Source organism: Pithys albifrons, chromosome 13, assembly GCF_047495875.1.
Source record: "Pithys albifrons albifrons isolate INPA30051 chromosome 13, PitAlb_v1, whole genome shotgun sequence".
Taxonomy (NCBI): Eukaryota; Metazoa; Chordata; class Aves; order Passeriformes; family Thamnophilidae; genus Pithys; species Pithys albifrons.
In genome coordinates, this window is record NC_092470.1 from 6,456,772 (window position 1) to 6,476,807 (window position 20,036).

The following is a 20,036-nucleotide window of genomic DNA, read 5'->3' on the forward strand; positions in this document are numbered from 1 at the left end:
TCTGTCAGCTTTGCATGACAAATTCTGTATATTTTTTATTTTTCCAAGGAAGTCAAACTTGGAAAGCTTTCAGCTGCAGGATGTTCTTAGAATGCTCTTCTCTCTGGTGACCAGGGACAGGGTCTGAGGGAACGGTTGGAGCTGTGTCAGGGGAGGGTTATGTTGGATCAGGAAAAGGTTCTTCCCCCAGAGGGTGGTTGGACACTGAACAGGCTCCCCAGGGCAGTGCGGACGGCCCCAAACCTGCCAGAGCTGAAGGAGCATTTGGACAACACTCCCAGGGACAAGGGTGGGTTTGTTGCGATGTCCTATGCAGGGCCAGGAGCTGGATTTGAGGATCTCTGTGGGTCTGTTCCAGCTCAGGATATTCCATGATTCTATGACACTCTAGAGGATAATCTTGTAGAGATCTTTGCCAAGCCCATTTAAATGGAAAACCTCTTATCCCCAAACCCAGAACTCATAAAAACTCCATTTCTTTTCTCCAATAAACCATTTTTGTAGCTAACCACATTTAAATGATGCCATGTCCAGGCAAGCCCACAGACCTGCAATTTACTGAATTTTAATCAAAGTGCAGGTGCAGTGTTGCCACCAGCATGGCCTGGAGCTGGGGCTGGGGCTGGAGCAGGGCTGGGTCCTGGAGCCAGGGCTGGAGTTGGAGCTGGGCCTGGAATTGGAATTGGGCCTGGAGCTGGAAATAGGGCTGGAGAAGGGGCTGGGGCTGGAACTGGAGCTGGGGCTGGGTCCTGGAGCCAGGGCTGGAGCTGGAGTTGGAGCTGGAGCTGGGGGAGCTGGGGCTGGAGCAGGAGCTGGGGCTGGAGCTGAGGTCGAGGCCTGGAGCTGTAGCTGTAGTTGTAGCTGTAGCTGTAGCAGGGACTGGGGCTGTAGCTGGAGGTGTTGGGGTTGGGACTTGGAGCTGGGGCTGCAGCCAGCGCTGGGGCTGGAGCCAGGGCCTGGAGCTGAGGCCGGGGCTGTGGCTGGGGCCTGGAGCCGAACTTGGGGCTGTGGCTGGGCCTGGAGCCGGGGTCGGTGCCTGGTCCCCGGTGGCGGTCCCGCCCGTGCCCACTCGGTGTCGGGGGCGGCGCCGGGCGCTGGGGGTGGGAGCCGGGGCGGCCACCCCGGCTGCGGCCCTTGGACCCGGGGCCGCGCCGAGCCCGAGCCATGGCGGCGGCGGCGGCGGGGCAGAACGTGGCCGTGGTCGTGCACCGGGCCGGGGACCTGCGGCTGGTACGGCCGGGGCGGCGGGGCCGGGCGGGAGCGGGGCCGCGCTGGGGGCGGCGGGGCGGGCGGGTCCGGCAGCAGCGGCAGCGGCAGCAGCGCCCACGGGCCCCGGGGCTGAGCCCCCCGCTCGGGGCTGTGCGGCCGGCCCGAGCCCCGCCGTGCTCCCCTCCCGGCCCTCCCAGGAAGGGCAGCGGCTCCCACAGCCCTGCGGGGGTGACCCGGGGGGCGCAGGTGCCCCGATCCCGGCGGGCCCCGTGGTTGGGCTCCCCCCCGCCCAGCTCTGCGGGGGAACCGCGTGCCGGTTCGGGCTCCCCACAGGACACGGAATGACCCGGACAGGGAAAAGAAAATGCACCTGCCCTCCTGTGCTTGGGAGGTGAAACGTTCTTGCAAGAGGAATAAATGAGTAAATACACCCATTCACGCAAGCAGGAGGGTGCAGTAGTATTAGAAGCACGGTCTGTTTTCAGATTGTTGTGGCAACTTTGCATGACAAATCCTGTACATTTTCTGTTTTTCCAAGCTTGGAAAGCTTTCATCTGCAGAATGCACTGGAGGGGATAATATTCTTGAGATCTTTGCCAATTCCATTAAGGTGGAAAACCTCATATCCCTGAAAGGCGGAATCCCTGAAATCTCGGTTTGCCCCCAATAAGCCGCTCTCACAGCTGAGGCAGCTGCTCCCAGGGCTGGGGGGTGGTTGTTACTTTGGGCTGCCAGAACTCAGGTGAGGAGCAGGAATGAGTGTTCAGAGGGAGCAGGTGCTGCAGGACCCTCCCAATTAGGGGAGGCTTTTATTATGTACTTTTGAAGTATTTTAGGCTTGTTCTGCTTTTCTTGCTGTGAATGCCTGGCTCTTCCTGGCTGCTGAATCACCACAGTGCTGCTGGAGATCCGTGTTTGCCAGTCTGGAGAGTGCCAAATGGGGGAAGGAAGATTTCCATGGGCAAGCATTGGCAGGTCTCTTTATGTACACAGAGTCCTGGCAGGAGGGCTATCAGGAGCACACAGACTTTCAATAGCCCATAGTGCCTTGTTTGGGATATGGTTATCAAGGAAGGAACTGATTTTTCACCATCCCTGCCCAACTCAAGCCACACGTGCAGGAGTCTGAGTGGCGTCTGTGGGGGTGGTTCTTGTGTGGCTGCACTTTCACTAGATACCCATGGAGCCTGACTACTAAAGAAATAAAAATGGGTTGAGACTTGAGGTGGTCCCCCTACTGCAAAAAAAGTTCCCAAATCCCTGTAATTGATGAGACTTGTGAGATGGACAATGACTCCATCACACTGGTGTTACTGGTCTCTAAATTGACTTACACCCAGATGTGTATGTTTTTCTTGGGATATGTGTACTAATGAGACCTTGGCGTGGTCACCATTGCCCCCCCTGCCTCACTGGCAGCCCCTGGTGTGATCCTTCTGGGCTTCCCTAAGATTCCTTTGCCACAATGTGGATGGTGCTCACTGTATTGATCCACTGATCACGGAAAGAGTCTCAGTAGTGAACTCTGAACTTGTTATCTCTTATTGATACTTAAAGCTGGGTGAGACCATCTTCCCATAATTCTGACCCCTTTCTTGATTCCTGGGCATGTTTCCTGCAGGAAGACTCACTCTGACCCCTGCACTGTGTGCAAATGCATTGATTTAGTTTTTGATGACTATCCTCTTCCCCTTGGGTGGTTGCCACAGGCTCCTGTTTGCTGCCTGCTGATCGTTTTATACTTTCACAATGGTTTCCCTTTCCTTTCACAGAAAACATTTGCTGTATTTCCTTTACCAGTCACTATTTCTGAACTTTCAGTGAACAATAAGCAGAACTCGTGTCTTTGGTGTTCTCTGGTTTAGTCACTCCTGTTTTCTACAAATCAGGCTGGAGGATTCACTTCCCACACAGATGTCTGGGGTTTTGGGCAAAGCTGTTTTTGAAAAACAAAAATGAAAAAAAAGTTCTCTTTTTTCCCCACACAGATATTTTCAGCTGGAAGTTGACTTTATCTCTCATATCTCTCACCATGGGTTATTTTGTTCAGTCTGAGGTGGTCTGTACCTCTGGTGTGTCACCTGATTGAGTGTTTATTGCATTTCCTATGTAAGAGAAAGACCTCTTTTAAAAATAATGCTCTGGGCAGTGTCTTCAGTGAGACCAAATAACCCCCCTGTATTAAAGTTGCAGATACAGATCTGAACCTGGAAAATTTCAGTCACTTGAGTTGTATGTTTCCAGAGTTTCTGTTTGTGTGATGTTTAGAATGGCAAAGTACAAAATAGGAGTTGAGGAATATGCTGGGATTGAGAATGTATTTAATGAGTTAAAATGCAGAACAGTGATCCTCAAAATTCGAGCAACAAATGGATTTTGAAGAGTTCATCACTGGCACTGTTCTGGGGGGGCTTTTCTTAGAGTCACAATCCTTGAGGTGGGTGCTCAGAGGGTGTTGTAGTATCTTGGTGTTGTAAAACCCAACAACATGATTCCTTCTGGGTTTTGATGCAGCTGAGGGAGCTCAGTGAAGACAAAAGGCCTGCAGATCTTATTGCGTGGAAAGGTGACTTGGGGCCAGGTGACCACTTTTCTAACTCTGGTTTCTTTGTTTATCCCATGAAGAGGTGCCATGGGAATTACAAGTGGATGTGACCTGAAATGGGATTTACAGTAAAGCTGAAAGATGATTTATACATTATTACATATAAATCATCCTGTATACATTATTATGTATAAATATTGTGTATAAATTATGTGTTACTGGGACATGGTGGTGAGGCCCTGGCACAGGTGCCCAGAGAAACTGTGGCTGCCCCATCCCTGGAAGTGTCCAAGGCCAGGCTGAACAGAGCTTGGAGCAACCTGGGACAGTGGAAGGTGTCTGTGCCCACGGCAAGGGGTGGGACTGAGTGATCTTTAAGGTCTCTTCCAACCCAAACCATTCACTGGTTCTGTGATTATGTAGTAAAAATATTTTCTATTATTTATGATAATAACAAAGGGACCTCTGCAATATTGAGGCTTTATAGAAACGGGCGGTTCGGAATCTTCCCAGTTACAGGAGATTTTTTCATCAGCCAGTGGGATGAAGGATTAAGCTGAAACTTGAGGCTGCTTCAGGGTAGGGAAGTTTAGTAAGTGGCTCTTGTCAGGGCAGGGAAGGGGAATATACTGCAAACTAATTTGGAGAGTGGATTTCCAAGCTGGCAGTTCCTGACTCGGAACGAATCCCACGATACTCCCATGAGCACAGAAAGTGAGCTGAGCTTAGGAGGAAGCTCCTCATTGCAAAGTAGTGTCTTATTGAGCAGACAGGACCAAACCCCTCATTTCTTCTGGATTTTCCTGAGGTAACCTGGGCTGACTTTCCACAAGGTATTCCCAGGACTCTGCACAAACAGCTAAATGTTTTTTTTTCTCCTTTTTTTCCACAGGAAACACGTCCAATCCCAGAACCAGGTCCCGATGGTAGGTCTAGAGATGATGCTTCTGTCTGCTTTCTTTATGGATTTCTCATTCTCTTTCATTGCTCCTTGATGTTATAAATTTATACATAATATATAAAAATATTTCTCAGAAAGTATAAAATAATCCAAAAAAGATTGAGTGGATGAAACAGATAATGCTGCTTTTCCATCTGAAAAGAAGAGTGGAAGCAGTCAGAGATATACCCCTTTATCTGTTTTTTTTTGCTTCCTGTTCCATCAGTTTGTGTATATCCCATTAAATGGCTCTTGGGACATGTCAGATGACCTTATTGCAGGACTAAACATTAATAGAATGGGCATATGGGCTGATAGAAATGTGATTCACTAACTCTCCAGGGCTGAAATCACAGCTTAGGGAGACAGAAAAAATTAAATGGACTTGCTCATTTATTCCTGCTCCAGCAACAGTCACGCCCCTTTTAAGTTGTATTGTTTTGTGGACCATACCTTTTGTTGACATTAGCTTTTGTCTTGCTGTATTTTAAACCTTCTTAATTTGTGAATCATTGTGTAATTTGGTATTTCATGGCTCACAAATGTGTGCATGTGCTGCTCTGGTGTATTTATTTAATACCAGTAAATTTGGATGTGTCAATACTGGCTTGGCCTTGCTGTTGGGCCCAAGGCCAGCCCACATGCTGCTGTCCCACTGGCTGAGAAGGTGAGTTTTCTGCAAGGAGCTTTCCCTCCTGTTCTGGCAGAGGTCCTCCTGCGCATGCATTCCGTCGGGATCTGCGGGTCTGATGTCCACTACTGGCAGCACGGCCGGATCGGGGATTTTGTTGTCAAGAACCCCATGGTGTTGGGGCACGAAGCTTCTGGGACTGTCATCAAAGTGGGCTCAGGGGTGACTCATCTGAAACCAGGTATCTGCAACCAAAACTGTTTGTTTGGTTTCCTGCTAATCGGTTCCTGAGATTGTGTCCATAACAGGCTGGGCTTTTTGAGGTCACTTAAATTTATCTGAGGTTCTGAGCTCATAGTGTGACCTCCTCCTTCAAAAACGGTCACTGTGCTGCTATTAGTCACCCAGCTTGGCCACTGTAGTGTATGATATTCCTTAGGCAGTTTTATCCTGGTATATCTTGAGCTGGCCTGGCTGTATTTTAATGCAGAGCAGAGCAGATACTGGTACAAGGTGCCTTTTAAGGAAGCTCGATAAAGCTTCAGAAACCACGTACGTTGCTCTTGCCAGTGACCTGCTGTTAATGTTTCTTCTCTGTGTGTGCTCTTGAAGGAGCAAATGGCCTCCTGCAGTGCAGAGAGGTCACTGGAGCAACTGGTTCAGGCCTGTGGTGTGACCTCCACTGCTCACTGAGCTCATGGATGTCCTAGAAAATGGGCTGAGCAGGGAATTTTGCCAAGTTTGCTGATGACAGCAACTTAGGCAGGGTGGAGAGGATGCAGGAGAGTCAGCAAGAGTTATAGGGAGACCTGAGGAGTGCCAGAAAGATGCAGGTAAACATAAAGTAATGTCCACAACAGAAGAAACAAAACCAGCTGCATAACTAAAATGCTCGCTGCTGAGGGGTGAGACCTTTGGCTCTGACACTGAGCATGGGAGTGTTGGCTCAGCAATGGTGAAAAATGCAAATCATTGCTAAGAAAGGGACAGACAGAGAACATCAGTGCCCATCTGGAGCAATGTGTGGGGTTCCAATCTCCTCCTTTCCAAAGGGATGTAAAAGCAGTGAGGATAGAGGAGAACAAGGAGATGACCAGATGTGAAGCAGCATCTCTGTGACACATGTCGAAGTCAGGAACTTGAGCAGGGAGCTGGAGAGACAAGGATGTGAGACACAGGTCTGAGGACTCATGGAGGGCAGGGAGAGGCCACATAAAGGTTGCCTGTTCTGGTCCCTCCAATACAGGAGCAAGGGAAAGCCAAAGCCACATACAGCATTTACCGAGATGTAGCAGACCATGTACACAGTGGAAGAGGAGGAGACATTGTTGAATGTTACTAAATACAAACCACATGCAGCTTGGGAGACCTCACAGCTGAATAGCAGGCTGGGAGAGCATTCAGAATGTGTGTGTCCTGCTCCTCTCATGCCCAGACATCCTCTGAGGCCATCTCTGAGGTGATGTTGTGGCCTAGATGGCTCTTTGCTTTGGTCTGTCCTGCTTGCCACCATGTCTGGCTGTTGGTGGAGCTTCACTCAGAGATTTGGCTCTAATTGGCTTTCTCTGCCAAATAAATGTGCTGGTTCGTGTCCCTTGTGTACTTGCAAGTTGTACTGTAGCCACATTGTTCTCTCCAGTCCATCCTGCCTTGTGATTGCAATCAGATAATCATGGAATCATAAGCTTGTCTGGGTATGAAGGGACTTTAAAGCTGATTTTGTTCCACCCCCTTGTCATATACAGGGACACCTTCCACTAGACCAGTCTGCCCTGGTCCCTCATGCCTCTCTTGTGCCAGGGTTCCTGTGTTTTTGGTGCTACTCATACCTGTGTGCCACCTTGTCCCTGACTGACACAGCCTGCTTTCCCTGGCAGGTGACCGTGTGGCCATCGAGCCAGGTGTCCCAAGGGAAATGGATGAGTTCTGCAAAACTGGCCGCTACAACCTGTCTCCAACCATCTTCTTCTGTGCGACGCCCCCCGACGATGGGAACCTGTGCCGCTACTACAAGCACAGTGCCAGCTACTGCTACAAGTGAGTCCGTGCTCGCTACGCAGAGAAATACACACTCCCCGGGGGAAGCAATCACCTCTTGGCCCTTCTGAGTATTCTTTATGTGATCCCAACAGGTTTTGTTGCTTTCTAATCCATAAATAACATGTCTAAGCTTGGATGGCAGCCTCTTTGCAAAGGGTTTGTCAGGCAGGCGTAGTTTATCCCCTGCGGTGTCAGACATAAACATTTCTTGCATGTCTTCTGGGATGTCACCACTGCTTTACCCTTTAATTATTTTCCTTTTCCCATTTGCTCCTTGCTCTTGGTTTGTTTTCTGCTGTCTTTTTATATCCTTACCTTCTTAGGCCAGTGCCTGAAGGTCTTTGTGTGGTTCTTTGAGCTGAGCTTTGCTGCTGCTTTTCAGGAAACAATACACTGACTGCTGACACCTTGCTCTGTCGCTTGAAACAAAGTCATCCCACTTGATGCAGAGCAGGAACAGAAAGCAGTGGCTCTGCTGAGCTGATTTTTTCATGTAGCTCTGAGTGTCCCCACTAAGCTGCCAACATTACACATCTGTTTTCATATCCAGTTCAACAGACTTGAGTATGGTAATTAATTATGGCAGAACTCACACATTTGCTTAAAAGCAAATCTGTGCTTAAACACTCTGGCAAATCATAGAATCATAGAAGGGTTTGAGTTGGAAAGGACCTTGAAGCTCATCTCATTCCATCCCTCTGCCAGGGCCAGGGACATCTTCCACTTACTCAGTTTGCTCCAAGCCCCATCCAGCCTGGCCTTGGACATTCCAGGGATGGGGCAGCCACAGTTTCTCTGGGAAACCTGTGCCAGGGCCTCAAATACACCGGAAACCTGAGAAAGCCTCTGCAACCTTATACCCACATAAGTGCCTTTAACAAGGAGTTAAAAGTAGCCCAAGCAGTGGCCCCTTGTGACTGCTCTACCCGTGCCACTTGTTCTTTCTCAGTTTGCACAGAGCTAGTACTTCCACAAGCAGGAAGATCCTTGGTGTCTGCAGAGGGAGTGTTCAGGATCATGGCCATTGGAAGGAGGCACTTGACTGCTCTTCTCCTGAGAGTCCTCAAGCAGGAAGCTTTCAAAGCAGATCCCAAGCAGCTGCTGTCAGGATGAGGTGCTACTCCGGATGGGACTAACATCTCACTGTCCAGACCCGCTGTCAGTGATTTCCTGTGTATTAAAATAACATTTTCTGACAGCATCATAAGTTTTTGTGTGGGAGAAAGTGGCTGCTTTGTAGCTGGCTCCTTCCAGGTTTGTTTTCTTTTTTTCCTTTTTTTTTTCCTTTTTTTTCCCCCTCCAATTTGAGCAAATATTACTTTGGCTATTTCATTGTAGTTTAGTTTAGTTTTGAGCTTTGAAATGCAAAGCCTGAACCTGGAGCCATCCGTGGCTGGTTGATGCAGAGCAGATTCCCTGCATGAAGCCACTCTGCAAGCAAAGATTTGCTAAGAACAGCTGATGGCTGAGCTCAGTGGGCTCTCGCACATTTGGGCAGTTATTCTCTATCCTGCTGGTGAGCAGACTCTGTGTTGGATGCTCTGAGTAACTTGATGGAGGTGAGATCACGCTGTGAACCTGCCCTCGCCCTTGACAGGGAAGTGCCCAAATCCAACAGTAGCAAATGTGATGCCAAACTGTGACAGCTGAACTCTTGGAGGCAGACCTTTAAAGCCTCCTGGAGACAAGAGACATGTGCAGATATATTACAGATGTCTTCCCACAGCCATCATTTCCACTTCTGTGGCTTCATGTTGGCCTGGCTGAGATCTGACCTTGAGCTTCCCGTGGCTGTCAGAAAAACCCTTTTGACAGGCACAGCTCCCAGCACTGGTTGTGATAGCCCATGCTGGTGGCTCCCTGGTGGGTAGCGTTGTCAGGCTAAGATTTATTTCTGTCAGCAGTTCAGAAGTTTCACCCCCTCTGCTCTCTTCCATCACTCACACTGGTTGCATTACAGGGTTGTTTCTGTCCAAAAGGAGTTTGATATCCCCTTACAATCAGGAGAGTGTGTGCTGGGACCAGTCCACTGCTTAAAACACTTGGTGCATCAGGGTAGGGGTTCCCAGGTGTTATGAGGAGACCTGGATCTGTCTGCCTTTCCTGGTGACATCACCTTTGGCAGTCAGATATTTTCTAAAACCGTGGAGCTGAATAATCCAACCCAGGTGAGGGGTCTGGGATCTCACTGGTGAGTCCCAGCCATGGAATAAACTGAAGGGTTTATTCCAAAGGGAATGAGTGGCAAAGAAGTCCTTGGATTGACTCACCAAGTACTGGAGTGTTGATGTGGGGAAGTTTGTGGGTCCCTGTGTTTGGTGCTTGAGCAGACCTTACTGGTAAATGGCTTAGGTGGACTTGTTGCTGCTTCAGAGGAGGGAAAGAGGCAATAGAAGCTTTTGAAACATGTTCCAGCCTGGCATTTCTCTGACCATGGATGAGAATGCATTTTGCCACTGTGATTTACACCCATGTTTGGTCTTTGAGCATTATGGCTTTCCTTATCACCCTCATAAACCTCTTTGGTGACTATTGCTCGTGTCCTGTTCTTCCAGGCTCCCAGACAATGTCACCTTTGAAGAAGGAGCCCTTATTGAGCCCCTCTCAGTGGGAATTCATGCCTGCAGAAGAGCAGGAGTCACTCTGGGAAGCAAAGTCTTTGTGTCTGGCTCTGGTATGGTGAACACATTCAGTCCTTGGGTTCCCTATCTGCTGGGAGGGGATGGGCAGGGCACAGGCTGTGCTCTACTGTCAGTGGGGGTCATGGCAGAGCTTTAGGTGTGCCAAGGGGGACCTTGAGGCTGCCAAAAGCTCCTTTAGCCCAGGAACATTTGGGGCTCTGGGTTCAGTGTTCAGAGCCTGTGGCTGGGGCTGCCTGGCAGTGGTACATGTTCTCTTTCTCCCCCTTGTACCCAGGACCAATTGGCCTTGTTAATGTGATTGTTGCTAAGATGATGGGTGCAGCAGCCGTGGTGATCACAGGTAAGTCCTTGTATTCCCTTGAGTGCCTGTTTTCCACCATACAACACTTTCACAGAATCACAGAATCATTAAGGTTGGAAAAAACCTCTTTAATCATTGAGTCCAACATTAACCCAGCACTGCCAAGCCCAACCATGTCCATAACTGCCACATCCACATGTTTTTTGAACACTTCCAGGAAAGATGATCCCACCACTTCCTTGGGCAGCAGGTTCAAGTTCCTGACCACCCTTCCAAGGAAGATATTTTTCCCTAATATCCAACCTAAACCTCCCCTGGCACAACTTGAAGTCCTTTTCCCTTGTCTTGTCCCTTATTCCCCAGGAGCAAAGCCCGACCCCGCCCTGGCTCCACCCTCCTGTCAGAGAGTTGTAGAGAGTGAGAAGGTGCCCGCTGAGCCTTCTTTTCTCCATCCTGAGCCCCCTCAGCTCCCTCAGACACTCCTGGTGCTCCAAGCCCTTCCTCAGCTCTCTTCCCTACTCTGGATACACTCCAGCACTTTGACTAGTTCCAAATTACTCTTTCAAGTTCACTGCTAGGAAGGCAGCCCAGACAAATCTGTTTGTGACTGAAGTTGTAACATGTGGAGGGAATCCTGCTAAACAACTTGTTCCCTGGGGCAAGACTTTGATCTCTGCCCTAACTGGGATCATCAAGAAGTTGCAGTTTGCAGCTTCTCTGCTGGGTTAGAGAACCGGGGTCATAACTCCTGCTTCGCAGCATGGACAGGTTGTGTGGGTGGAGCAGCTCCAAGGACAACAATCCAAAACAAAGAGGTTAATCAATGGTCCCTGGATCAGGCCTAGAGACCTTGTTCAGGCTTTGAGCAGGTCTTTTGATACAAGTCAACACATCTGCTTCTAGTGTTCCCCCTGCCATGCAGACCAGGAATTTTATACCATTTTAGAGGCTATTCTTGGAATTTTGATCTTAGCAGGTTATTTTTCCTCTGGTGGTGCTGGTTGATGGCTTGGACAGTGTTTGCATGGTGTTTGCATGGTGTTTTCTGTGTGCAGCCACACTGTGCTTCTCACTTGTCTTTCTCAGCCCTTCTTTCTGCCCCTGCTGGGAATTTAATTTTCCACTGGTTATCCACAGTGACTGAAATGGCCTTTTCAGTGTCCCTGCATTTCAGAAATGGGCCTTCCTTGCTGTGTCCTGGGAAGTTCTGGTCCAGCTACTGCTTGCAGCAATGTCTTTCTCTAGCTGCATCTGGAAAACCTCTGAGGAAGGAGATCCCTCCTTTCTAGGAACCTACTCTAGATTTGCACCACCTCTTAATGAAGAAGCTTTTTCTGGGGTCCACTCACAAACTGTTATTTGTGGGGATTTCCCCTTGTCTGCAAGAACTGCAATGAGTCTTTACCACCTTCACAGCTGCAAGAGCTGAAAAGAGTCTTCATCACCTATGCAGCTGCCCTTCAGGTCGTTGCAAAGCTGTTTCAGCCCTGCATTTTTATGCCATGCTAAGCCAGCCCAGCTCCCTTCACCTCTCCTCCATTGTTCAGGCTCTCTCTCTGTAGACTGCCCAGAGGAATGGGGAATTGGAGTAAGCTCAGAATGTTCACGGGTTGAAATCTGCACCTGGGGTTTGAGCAAGGCCTGAAAGCAGTGTCTCCAGCTCTCTCTGAGACACTGGACCTTCTGAGTGGTGATGGCCAGGAGGAGCAGTTACAGGTGCCACTGGACAATGAGCACAGGTTGCTGCAGTGTTTTTGGGTCAAAGCCCCAGCCTAGACCTTTCTGAAGGCTGTTACTCACCTCCCGTGCTTTGGGCCAGGTGTATTTTTGACCTTTCGATTACAATGTTTCCATCTTTGAGTTGAGAGATAAAATTCAGGTTCCACCCTCTTGCCTTTGCGGAAACATCTTTCAGTAGAAGCTCAGATCAAAACCCAAGGCAGATTACTGCCTTCTCCTCCCTTAATCCTTTTGCTGCCAAGTCCAGGGCATTTTTAGCTCTGCTGGCCTCACCCTGGAGACGTGTGTGCTTGATGGATGGGATCAGTCCACACCTCAGATTTTGTGAAGTGTTGTCATTTGCAGATGGTGTTTGCTGTAGCAGGAAAAACAGCTCTGTCCCTGAATCACATGTGAGGAACTTGGCTGCCCAGCTGGTCTAGTGCAGGGTCTGGGGGTGACCCCGTGCCTGGGTGGGGAAGGGCTTGGTGAGCTGGCAGGAGTTGATGGGGCTGAGGCAGCTGGCTCAGCCTGTCACCCCATTCCCGCTCCTGCCTGGGTGTATCTTCTCTGTAACTCTGAGAGCTGCTGCTGCCTCTGCCCAGAGGCTGCTGCTGAGCACCCTGGGTGAGCTGCTCTCTGTATCATGTGCCACAAGACTCCAAGTGGCCATAGGAAGTTCCTGGTTCCTGGTTTGTAGGGTCAGCAAGCTTGGATACATGGAATTACCCCTTATCTTTATGTGCTGGCCTAGGTATTGATTGTGACTCGTAGACGCCTCCCACGTGAGAAGGGTTTGGCTGAGATGCTCAGAGACACCCATGGAGGGGCTGTCCCAAGTCAATTATATGTGTGTGATGTCAGCTGAGGAATGGCTTTGGTTTGGCTCGTTGCCCCTGAGGATTTTGCTGGGAAATGCTTTTTTGTGTCGGCTTTAGGAGCCCACACCTGTGAGATGTCTGTCTGCCCACAAAAGCCCTCTTGTACTTTGCTACCCGGTTCTTTGAATTCATTACCTGGAATTTTTATTATGTGGTTTTCTGTGAAAAACTTTGTTTGCGCAGCAATTAAGACTTTAAATGTTTGTGTTTGTTTTCACAAACCACTCACAAATAAAGAAATATTAAGAAAAGCTTTTTCTTGGCCTGGGGAGAGCTCACCTCCTACAGCTTCTGCCCTTGACTCACCTGGAGTGTTCGATATATTTAATAACTCCAGTTGGGTGAGAAGATCAATTTGTTTCATGGGCCCTCATCTAATCTTCTGAAAAGTCTGTGTCTTTCTCCACTCCACTGCTGAGTGGATGTAATTGATATTTATGTCCTTCTGCCTTGCTGTTGCTCTGAAAACCTGCTTTTCTCCTCAGAGATACATAAAATTACAGCCTTTTTCCTTAGCAAGTGAAGGGACAGTTTAGGTGTTTGTATGGAAGTGTTGGGCTCTCTTGACTTGGTCTGTCTGTCACTAAAGGTGCACTTAGTAATTCCTGTTTAGGGGAAATTATTCCCCCTCTGATATCTGAAGTTCTGGGTTTCAGTGCCTTCAGAAACCCTTGAAGTCAAGATCAAGAAAGATAAATAATTGTGCAGAGTTCAACTCCTTTGAGAAAGAAGGTCAGTACCAAAAGTGTGAGAGCTTTAAAAATATTTACCTATTAAGCTGGCTCATAAACCAGCATGAGGAAGCTTAAGGGTAATTTGATAACTTCGTTAGAAGCAGAGACACAGGGCTACTGTTATTCTTTAATTAGCTCCAGTGTCCAGGAAGTGAAAACAGATTTCTGACAAAGGCAAGATGCAACCCTTTAATTGTATAATAAACCAGTTTCCCAAGAGCTGTGTGGGGTTCAGACACAGTAAGGTTTGAAATCCAAACGACTTAGTCCTTCCCAAGACTCACAAGTGTCTGGAGCTCTGAGCAACCCAGTAACATGCAGATCTGTCTGCTTGATGGTGATTCACTTAGGCCAGAGATGTTATTGCAGCCCCGAGCAGGGCTGACAGTATTTGCTGCTGTGTCCCATGTGCCCCTCAGAGACAGGACTTGCTTCCTGAGCAAGTCAGCAAACCAGAGGCCAACTACAGTAAAGGGGGGGGGGGGCAGGCTGAGAGTGATTTTTGTGGCCAATGAAATGCATTGTCCTGTCACTCCAAGACAATTTCTGCCAGAGAGACAGTTGAAAATATATTAGTGACTGGGTAGATACTCAGAATGGCTGGATCCAGTAGTGTCTGCTAAAAGCTGGTGTTGTGAGACCAACCTTCATGGGGAGTTGGGTCCATTGCTGGGAGCGCTGGTGAGCCCCTGTATTCTCCTTGGCATATGCGGATTTGGGAGTCACTAACCATGCTGGACAGAAGTGTTTCTTAGTACTCCAGGTGCCTCCAAAAGCCCCTGCCCATGCTCTTGGGGCATGGGTGGTCTCTGTGTGCAGCTCAGCTGTGGTCAAGCGTGACCGTACACATGACCTGGAGCCCAATGCCCAGAGCTTGGGAGGAACAGACCTGACTAATCCTCCTGTGGCCACAGGAATGAGAGCCCAAATTGAGGCTTCCAGTGTGATGCTGCCCTTACTTTTCAGCGTTGGCTTTTCCTCTTCCGTCAGCATTTCATTACCCTTTGTTATCCCTTCTTGAAACTGCCTCCACGGCTCTCCTGGTACTCTTCTTGGTGGGTGTGCCCAGATCTGGCATCCTGAGCCTTCCCACTACCCGTGGGGGCTTGTCTATCACCTGCCCTGTCAGTGAGTCTCATCCTGTTCTTGGTGTGATGGGCAGGTAGAGCCTCTGGCCTGGCTCCCTCCCAGTGCTGTGGCTGAGTCAGAGTGGCTCATGTTGGAGCACTGGCCTCATCCTCCTTCTCTTTTCGCTTGATATTTCATCCAACCCCATCTCTGACTTCTCTGAAGACTGTACTCTGGTGAAAGGGGTATTTTGCTCCTTGCTGGAAAGGAGTGTGCCCATGGCAAAGGCATCATTTTCTGAGTCTTCAAGGACATTTAGGAGGAGACATTGTTCACCCCTCAATTTTGGGTCTAGGACATCTTGGCTGTTACAGCTCTTGATTCATCCATCTTTTCCAGTGTCAGTGGGCAGACTTCCGTAGACCACTTCTTTAGTGCAGGGCAAAAAGGTTTTTTCTGCCTGGGAAATGCCACTTTTTTCCTTAGCTGTCCACCTCCTTATCTCCAGAGATGTCCTGGTCACCAGTGGTGCCTGGAGAGGGATAGGTGGCTTCTTTCCAGGGGATGTGAAAGAGAAGAGACGGTGTGGCTACCCACCAGAGCAGCTTGCTCCATTGCACAAACTGTCCTATGGATCTTCAGAAAGTATTTACAGTCAAGATCCCTCAGGACAGAATACCAGAGTTCAGCCTTGCCCTAACAGAAGTTTATTATACCAGCTTTGTTGTTCTGTTAGTGGGGTGTCTGAGGTCCACCCCATTACGAGATCCACTCTTTACGGGCTTGCCTGCTCGTTCATCTGTGACAGAAACTGTCTGAGAGATGCTCAGCAGTCTTCAGTGCTGTTACCATGAGAGTAAAGGAGCAGGAAAGGTCTCTGACATCAGGGACATGTAGTGTTGACAACTGATGCATTCTGCAGTTTGCTCAACCAAAAGCACCTGCAGAGGGTTCACTGAGGAACCCCTCAGAGAGCTTGTGGTCTGCTCTCATCCAGTACCACACCTCTGAGCCTAAGGTCTCCTGTCAGAAAGGCTTCTTAGTGCTGTGCTGTCCATAGCCAGGTGATTTCTGGGCCATCAAGGGGCAAGGTCAGAGCAACCTTTGAGAGGGTCCTTGAGGGTGGGAGTAAATAATATGGAGAGCCAGGAAAGGAAAATGCAAGAGTGATGCTTTTTTGCCTCATTGTGGGCTCTTCCCTAGGCTAACTCAATGAGTGTATGTGTAACGAGGTTTCTTACAGTCTGTTTCCACTAGTGGATGAAGGTCCTGCTGCTTCATCAGTCATTGCCAGAGAGATCCCATTCTCTGCCTGTCCAGAAGGAGGAAAAACAGACCCTTCCTTCTCCTGGTTGTGCTGCCCTGTGCACACATGTAGGAAGCGGTTTCCAGGCTCAGGTTCTTCCTCTCCTCTGTTTCACACAGTGCTCCAGCTCATGATTTGTTTTGCTTTTCCCCAGATTTATCTGCGCCTCGCCTACAAAAGGCCAAGGAGGTGGGGGCAGATTTCACCATTCAGGTGAAGAATGAGAGCCCACAGGAGGTGGCCTCCAAAGTGGAAGCTGTGCTTGGCTGCATGCCTGACATCACTGTGGAGTGCACAGGGGTGCAAGCCTGCATCCAGGCTGGCATTTACGTGAGTACCTCTTGCCCCCAAGGCACAGCAGAGATGGTGTTTGGTCTGGTTTTGTCTGGGATGCTGCAGAGAACAAGTTAGTTCACTCTCACGGTGCTTAATTTCACTGGGCTTGGTGAGGGGAGGGAAGGTTCTCATTAGACAGCAGATGAAAAGAGGCAATTGAAGAGTTACTGTTGGCATGGGGATAATTGATAATTGATTTGATGCTCAGGTGCTAAACCTCTTCCCAAAGAGACCCCAGTATGACCCTGAAACCTGAGTGTGGCTGTGCAGCAGTGTTAGGGAGCTGATACCAGTTGGACATCACCTTCTGTTAAGTTGAAGTTATGTGCAAATAAGGAGAAAAATCAAGAAAATTCATTCCAGAAGGTGAAGGAAGCAGTTAAGGAAGGGATGTTCTGCTGCCATGGACATCCTAATAGGAGGATGGGGAGAAGTTAGTGTGTAGTTTCACAGTGAAATGGCAGGAGGGGAATGAGACAAGTGGCAAAAAGAGAAATTCCAGTGAAGCACTAGGCTTAGTTTTAAATCTTTCCCATTGAAATCCCAAAGTACTCTTTGTAGTCCTAAATGCTAGCCATTTTTCAGAATGAGATTTAGATACCAGAATCCTTCAAAGATTTTCAAAAGATTGCATTTTTAGCCTTGACTACTGTGTATTTCAGTGTCACAGACTCCTGACACCATCCTGCCTCTCCCTGGGTTTCTCCATCATGCTCTGGGCAGTTCATCACAACCACAAAGTGTAGCTTTATTTTTTACAGACCTTGCAGAGGCTCCTGCAACTGTGTTCTGCAAAATGTAACATGTTTGTGTGTTTCCTCCCCAGGCCACTCGTTCTGGTGGGACCTTGGTGCTGGTGGGGCTGGGTCCTGAGATGGTGACGGTGCCCATCGTGAACGCTGCCGTGCGGGAGGTGGATATCCGAGGGATATTCCGCTACTGCAACACGTGAGTCTCATGCAGGGTGGGATCATGTGTTTCCGAGTCTATCCTTAGAATTCTTCAGAGCTGTAGTTTCTTGCCAGTGGAGCAAGACTCTTTGCTTGATCTGTAGCTCTTCAGGAAGGATTTATGGGATGTTGTCAAGCTCCTTAAAATGAGAAGTGTCTTTAAGTAGGCAGTTTGGGAATTAGATTAGCAACTGCATCCCTTTGTATCCCTTGCTCTAACTGGGCCCATTCCTGGTTGGACTCAATGATCATAGTTGGACTTGATGATCTGGGCAGTCTTTTCCAACCTCAATGATTCTATGATTTCAAATGTAGCAGCAATGCAATCCAATCAAGTAAGTCTGTGCCAGAGAAGAGGCTGGAAAGTGACTGAGGCTTTTCCTTCCCTCTCCTGCACTGAGTCCACAAGTTTGAGCTCCACAGTGGATAATGTGCAAGCGAGGAGGTCAGGCAAGAGGAGAGTGGAGCATGGCAGTTTGGTTTTTTGTTGGTGCTTCCAAAGCAGTTATTTCCTGTGATTTTCACTTGTTTCCTGTGACTTCACTTACTCAGCCAATTCTGAAGCAGTGCCTGCCTTCTTGGTGCTTGACAGCCTGGCACAGTTGGCTTGTCCCATCTTCCAAGTTCAGTGCTTGAGGTTCCCTCTCTAGAAGATTCTTTTATGGCAAAACTCCCCTTGGTTGCCTGGGCTAAGGAAATAACTGTAATTAATCAGACTCCTCCCCGCTCTTTTCTTTGGGCTCCAAAGCAGTGACTTCTCTCATTCCCTGCTGTTTCCCTTGCAGGTGGCCTGTGGCCATCGCTCTGCTCGCATCCAAGCGGATCAATGTCAAGCCCTTGGTTACACACCGCTTCCCCCTGGAGAAGGCTCTGGAGGCGTTCGAGACCACCAAGAGGGGGGAAGGGGTCAAAGTGATGCTGAAGTGTGACCCCACTGACCAGAGCCCCTGAGCTGCTGCAGTGCCCAGCCCTCACCCCACTGCACCGCCTGCCTGGGAAGAGCAGGATGGGGCTGCAGGAGGCTGATATGGGGCTGTTGCATGTGTGCAGTCACCTTGTGCAGGTGCTGCTTGGAACTAGAAAATCAAATGGTGATGAGGGTGAGTGGCACTTGGATACACCATTAGAGCACTAACAGGTAGCTACAAATGGACAACCAATAGTTTGAATCAAAATGTTGGGTTAGAGATGAGGGTTTGCACAGTTGGCTCTTCTCCAGCAGCCCCTCAGCAGAGTCTGGCCAGGTGCCTCTGTGCTGGGGAAGGTGCTGGCACTCCACCTTTCCACCCTGCACTGCCCTGGCTCTAGCTTTTCCCATGTGGCAGTCCCTGGATGTGAAATAGCCCTACATAAATATTCCTCCTTCCCATTCCACCTTCTCTTGGGGACGCTCAGGGATTGTACAGCCTGTGGAACAAAGCCGGGCCATCCCCCATCCATGGGAAGGACCAGTGCCTCAGGTCATTCTCTCCATGCTCCTTGCAAATACCCCAAAGCTCAGTGCCCAGGTTTTTTGTGAAACTGGTCTGGAGGCCAGCTGGGACCACATGTGCTATGTCTCCCCCAGCAACTCCTCACGGGACCACTGCAGGCTGGGAAACTGGGATTACTGAGGGCTGTGTCCTTATGTGGCTCCCATTGAGGGGTGGCTTTTGAGGGACACAGCTGCTTTTAGCATGGAGGGGAGCTCAGGGGAGACATAAGGGCACAGCATCACTCAAAGATTTTACCACTATGAACAAATCATAGTTTTGGGGGAATACCAGGCCTTCCTGCTGAGTTTGTGAGCCACGAACAAGGTAGTAACGAGGTAGCAGGTTGCAGATAAAATCTAATCTTTGATTAAAGTCATGTTAATTTTAGTACTGAGAGATCAGTTCCTTCCTTGGGCTGGTACTGAACTTGCCTCAATAAATGCTGCCTACCTGAGACCTACCTGGTGTCCTTTAAAGTGTGGGGTGGAGGATTGGAGGGGTTTCTGACTTTGGGCCCTGGGGACTGTGCAGACCTGGGCCTTGTCAAGCTGCAAGTTGAGCTTGGTGTTGGCAGGACTGTGAGGCCTCAAACAACCCAACAACTTGCAAATCAAAGCTTATCTTTATTCCAGAGGTGGCCAAGTTAATCCTTTCCGAGGTGGAAGGCCCCTAGTCCATGCTGACTTTTACAGAGATGAGACATAATGCAGGGAACTTTCTGTAGCCAGACGGAGAAGTGGCCAAAGTATCTGCTCAGCACATTCCCATGCTGGGGGAACACTGTTGGCATGGCTGGAGGACCACTGACCATCCTGACTCCCATGCTGGAGGGAGCCCCATATGCTAGGTTGGGGGACCAGTGGCCATCACAACACCCTGTTATTGCTGGGAAATGGAAACTTGCTTCCTGTTCTCTTGTAAGGCTGTTTAACATCCTGAGGGCTGGAGCTATTCCCACAGCTCAGCCTGTTTGGGCTCCTTGGCTAATTTGCTCCCATGCTAGGTCTTGCTAGGGGCATGGCCAATGAGGGAGTATTGCTGGGGATGATGGGTCTGGTGGGACACAGTCTGGGGTGCTATGTCTGTAATCCCCCACTTTTGACCATATGTATATCACTAGTGCAGGGGACACTCACTCCAGTTTGACCCATTTCCCAGTGGGCTGGAGTAAATGCTCTGTGCCGGGAGCAAGACCAGCACTATGCCATGAGTATTGCAAGTCTCTAGGTAACCAAGACTCAACTACAGGAGGCAAAAAA

At 49.2% G+C, this 20,036-nt stretch overlaps 1 protein-coding gene across 1 annotated transcript; it reads left to right on the forward strand.

The window, feature by feature from the left end:
* The first annotated feature begins 1,108 nt into the window (after positions 1-1,108).
* SORD (sorbitol dehydrogenase) lies at positions 1,109-19,231 on the forward strand. The gene is made up of 9 exons (XM_071568042.1): positions 1,109-1,230; positions 4,647-4,680; positions 5,402-5,566; positions 7,203-7,362; positions 9,921-10,039; positions 10,282-10,347; positions 16,171-16,346; positions 17,179-17,300; positions 18,088-19,231. Exons 1-9 carry the CDS (start codon positions 1,165-1,167, stop codon positions 18,251-18,253), a joined length of 1,074 nt encoding a protein of 357 aa, XP_071424143.1. The 5' UTR covers positions 1,109-1,164; the 3' UTR covers positions 18,254-19,231.
* Positions 19,232-20,036: the final 805 nt, after the last annotated feature.